Source organism: Durio zibethinus, chromosome 18, assembly GCF_047325235.1.
Source record: "Durio zibethinus cultivar Kanyao isolate XHJ-2024 chromosome 18, ASM4732523v1, whole genome shotgun sequence".
NCBI classification, from domain to species: Eukaryota; Viridiplantae; Streptophyta; class Magnoliopsida; order Malvales; family Malvaceae; genus Durio; species Durio zibethinus.
In genome coordinates, this window is record NC_143179.1 from 18,383,305 (window position 1) to 18,387,283 (window position 3,979).

Consider the following 3,979-nt stretch of genomic DNA (forward strand, 5'->3'; position numbering starts at 1 on the left):
ATAGTGGAATTACATGGTTGTTATATGTTTATTTAATAATTAATTTATTTATTATTTTTAAATATATCTTACTGAAAATTTATTAACTGTGTAACATGCATACTTTTGCAATTTAAAAATTTTATTGACTATGGTCACTGTATATGATAATATTTTTTCTTTTTTAATTTTTTAATATTTTTTTACTTTTACGAAGATTAAAAAAAACTTTGATTTTTATTTATTTTAATTACATTAAAATTTTAATTTTTTTCATAAAATTGATGTTCTATGATTTTTATATAAAAAAAATATTTTGAAATTTTAATATGAAACATGAAAAATAAGAAGTATTAGATGATTGAAAAAAGTAAAAAATATTAGGTGTTTGAAAAATGAAAAGAATATCTCGAGAAAAAAGAAAAATGAGAAAATATATGTGTGGAGAAATTAACTTTCACAGTGTAAAACTTTTTTAAATTTTACACATTTTTCTAACATTTATTTTAAAAAATTCAAGATAAGAGACAAGCAAATAAAAAATTTTGAATTGCAAATATATTTTTCGTGCATGAGATTCTGGCAGCATTAGTTATTTATGAATTGTTATTACTTGGTGTCTTGTTTTTCTTTCACCTTTTGTAGTTAAAAAGATTGACAATTTGAACAATTAATTTCAATCACACGGTGCACGTTAAGCAGTGTACTCAACATGCCGAAGCAGAGGCACTATTTGTAACACTTCCATTGTTGTGACCAAGAATTAGACTGCTCACAGCTTGCTAATGGTAATGATAAGTGCCGAAAACGTCCAGTAGTAAATCGATTTCTAAAACTCGAAAGCTTGAACGATCAAAGGAAGATTCATGCTCATAACATCCCGAAATAGGTGATGAGTTATAAGGACTCCTTATCTACGGCAGTGCTAAGTGCATTCTCCAAGCAGAATCTTAGAGCATTGAACTACAATTGACTCAAGAAAAATGACACAGCAAGAAGTTCAACTCTCAATTTAAGCATAACTCCACTAGCTGATTACTATAATTCGTAATGTTTATGCAAAAATTAACATCCATAATCTCACATGAGAATAGGCAGACACTAGCAACTACCGCTTCAATCCCATCTCCCTTCATTTGCAAGCCCTCTGATCGTATAAGGTTTGCAGTACTAACAACACCTAAGTACTTCCAGCATCTCCACATATTGTTGTTTCTTGAAAAGGAGATTCCGCCTAAACAGACAGTCAAACACCCTGCTTGAATTACAATTCATGATTTCAAATATCATCAAACCAGTCATTAGGATCAGATTCATAGAACAATCCATCAACAATCCGGTCGATCACTGAATCAATAAATGAGTTACAACTGAGAGTGAAGATTCGACCAACGTTGTTCCGAGCACTGGATAACCAAGCAAATGCAGCAGCAGAAGCCATAGCCCCAAGGCACACACCGACAGCTTCAGCAATCCCTTGCAACTCCATCTTCCTAAATAGGGAGTTTCCCGTTACAAACTCTGTTGTTACTGTTGCTGCGAACACAATCTGCAAAAAAACAAACCATTAGATTGTTTACTCGTTTGACAATGCTTCAAAATCTTGATTAACACACAGCAATAAGTTGAAAATTTTGTGCATTATCTTTGGTACTGTAGTGCACACTGCAATCAAATAAGAAATTGAGAACCCTTTGAAGAAATAGAGCTGATTCATTTGTACATGAAACTCAGACAGAGCAAGAATAACATTCACTTGTCCAGTTCAAACTATGAGTTTTCCGATCAAACTCCGAACACACACGTGTTTGATCACTTGAGCTCAATACAAAAAAAAAAAAGAAAACTCTTTTACAGAAACAAAAAAGCAGTACACAGTTTAGCAGTGAAAGAACTTAATTACCATGGCGAGGCGACCAGAGATAATCTCGAAGTCTTGGCTCTTCTTGGAACTCTCTATATACACCGACAAAGTCTTAAAAAAAGACGATTCTTCATTACCCTGTCGAACCTCTTCGTTTCTCGTCTTCATCACCGCTCGTCCATCCGAGCCATACGATCTTAACGTACACAACCTTGGCTGCAACACTATCTTTACATTCTCAGGTTCACCCACTTTCACTGTTTGAACAAGAACCGGAACCTGACCACCCAATTCTCTCCTAGGGGTTGCGCCAGGTTTATTGGACAGTAGCTCACAGTGGATTGCACGCGCCACAGTGGCCATAGGAAAGAAAAAGAGGGCTTCTGTTGTTGCTGTCTGCTGCTGGCTGAAGTTGGGGGGTGGGTTTCGGTGATTCCTACGATCGTAGCGTGTTCTGAGGATCCGTTTTCGGAAGGTTCGTGGTGATCTATGAATCCACGTCTGCTACTTTTCTTTGCTTTCCTTATTATTGGGGTGGTGGGCACTAGTGAGTTAGATAGGAGAGTGATTTTCGTTCGATAACGTGGCTTTCAGAAAGGAAAATATTCGTAGGTACCCCGTTCGACGCCCTGTAACCTTTTTTTTTTTTTTGTGCTCCAGCCGGCTGTCATTGATTATCATTGGTTTGACTAGTTTGCCCCTTCCTCACGGTCCCTGCATTGTAATGGTTTAGGTTTGTAATTTTTTATCGAGAATCTGCATTCGCGTAAATTATACAAATAGAAATTAAAAATCATTTTTATAAGAATTATAAATAAAGTTAATATTAAGTATCAAAATTATAATACTTTAATTATATTTAGATAAATTAAAATTAAATTGTATGAATTAAATTAAATATTTAACTAATTAAAATAAAAAATTAATTTATACAAAAATCTAATTAAATAGGCTAATAACTTAAAACTGAAATTTAAATATACAAAAACAAATAATTAGCTTAAACAACAAATTAAATAAATCAAAATTGTAAATAAAGATAAAATTAAGGCATGCAATAACAATTAAACTTGTAACAAGTAAAAATGAATCTAAATCACAAACTAAAAAATCATTTAACATGCTAAAATTTAAATTAAAAATTGAAACTTAATTAATAAACTAAACAACAACCTAACAAAATTAATTAAACATAAAAAACCTAAGGTTAAATTAAAATTGAATTAAACAACTTAAACTAACATGAACCAAAACTTAAACTAAATTAAATGAATTTATTAAACTTCAAAACAGTAAATTAACCCTAATATATCACGCATGAAACATAAACAAGACAAATAAACTTAAATAACACTTAATAGAATTTAACTTAAGTAAATTCAACTAAAAAAATCCAAAAACAATAACCCTAATCTAACAATGTGAAATCATAATTTCTGCAAATAAATTTAACTTGAGAAATATTAAATCAAATTAGAGCATAACTAAATTAACCTTAAATTGCATGAACTGAACTTGAAAATAATTAAAACAGCAAATTAAAATAAATAGAAAGAATAGAAAATTAAAAAGCTTGAATTTAAATTAAATCAAAATAGAATTTACATTCCTTGAAAAACTTAAATTGAACTTGCAAAAATTTAAATTAATTTAAAAAAACTGAATTAAATTGAAAATTAAAAAAAAAAAGAAGAAAGCTTAAAAGAATAACTACTAGTCTATCACCCCAAACTTTAAAACTAAAAAGAACTTAAAAATAATAAAATAAAAAAAAAAAACCTGTAAAGTTATAATATGGGTTATCACCCTAACTATGCTCATCCTTAATGCCTAAGCTAGCTATTTATAAGTAAAAAAAATTACAAAAAATCCTAGAGAAATGCAGTTGACTCAATCTTGGTCTCTTGAAGTAGTGTGATTCTATCATGCTTGGTATCTTGAATGAAATAATTTTCTTGGATTAAATATTTAATGGATATTTTACTCATCTTCACGTGAATGCATATAGATCAAATATGCTAAATTAAGTGCTAACTTGTCTTTTCTTTATCTTTTTTAGATAAATCTTGCTAACTTAACACTTACATGATAAGAGTGTTGCACGACTAGCCTTCTTTTGTTAAGAATAATCTTGTT

At 30.3% G+C, this 3,979-nt stretch overlaps 1 protein-coding gene across 1 annotated transcript; it reads right to left on the minus strand.

The window, feature by feature from the left end:
• Positions 1-963: 963 nt before the first annotated feature.
• LOC111300662 (stress enhanced protein 2, chloroplastic-like) lies at positions 964-3,675 on the minus strand. The gene is made up of 3 exons (XM_022896283.2): positions 3,623-3,675; positions 1,883-2,557; positions 964-1,528 (listed from the first exon to the last, which is right to left on the minus strand). Exons 2-3 carry the CDS (start codon positions 2,204-2,206, stop codon positions 1,259-1,261), a joined length of 594 nt encoding a protein of 197 aa, XP_022752018.1. The 5' UTR covers positions 2,207-2,557; positions 3,623-3,675; the 3' UTR covers positions 964-1,258.
• Between the last annotated feature and the right edge of the window lie 304 nt (positions 3,676-3,979).

Excerpts from the sequence above, each read along its gene's own strand:
- LOC111300662 (XM_022896283.2), bottom strand. The coding sequence starts at position 2,206 with ATGGCCACTGTGGCGCGTGCAATCCACTGTGAGCTACTGTCCAATAAA. Across the intron at positions 1,529-1,882 it reads TCTCTGGTCGCCTCGCCATG|ATTGTGTTCGCAGCAACAGT; the intron begins GTAATTAAGTTC and ends GTTTTTTTGCAG.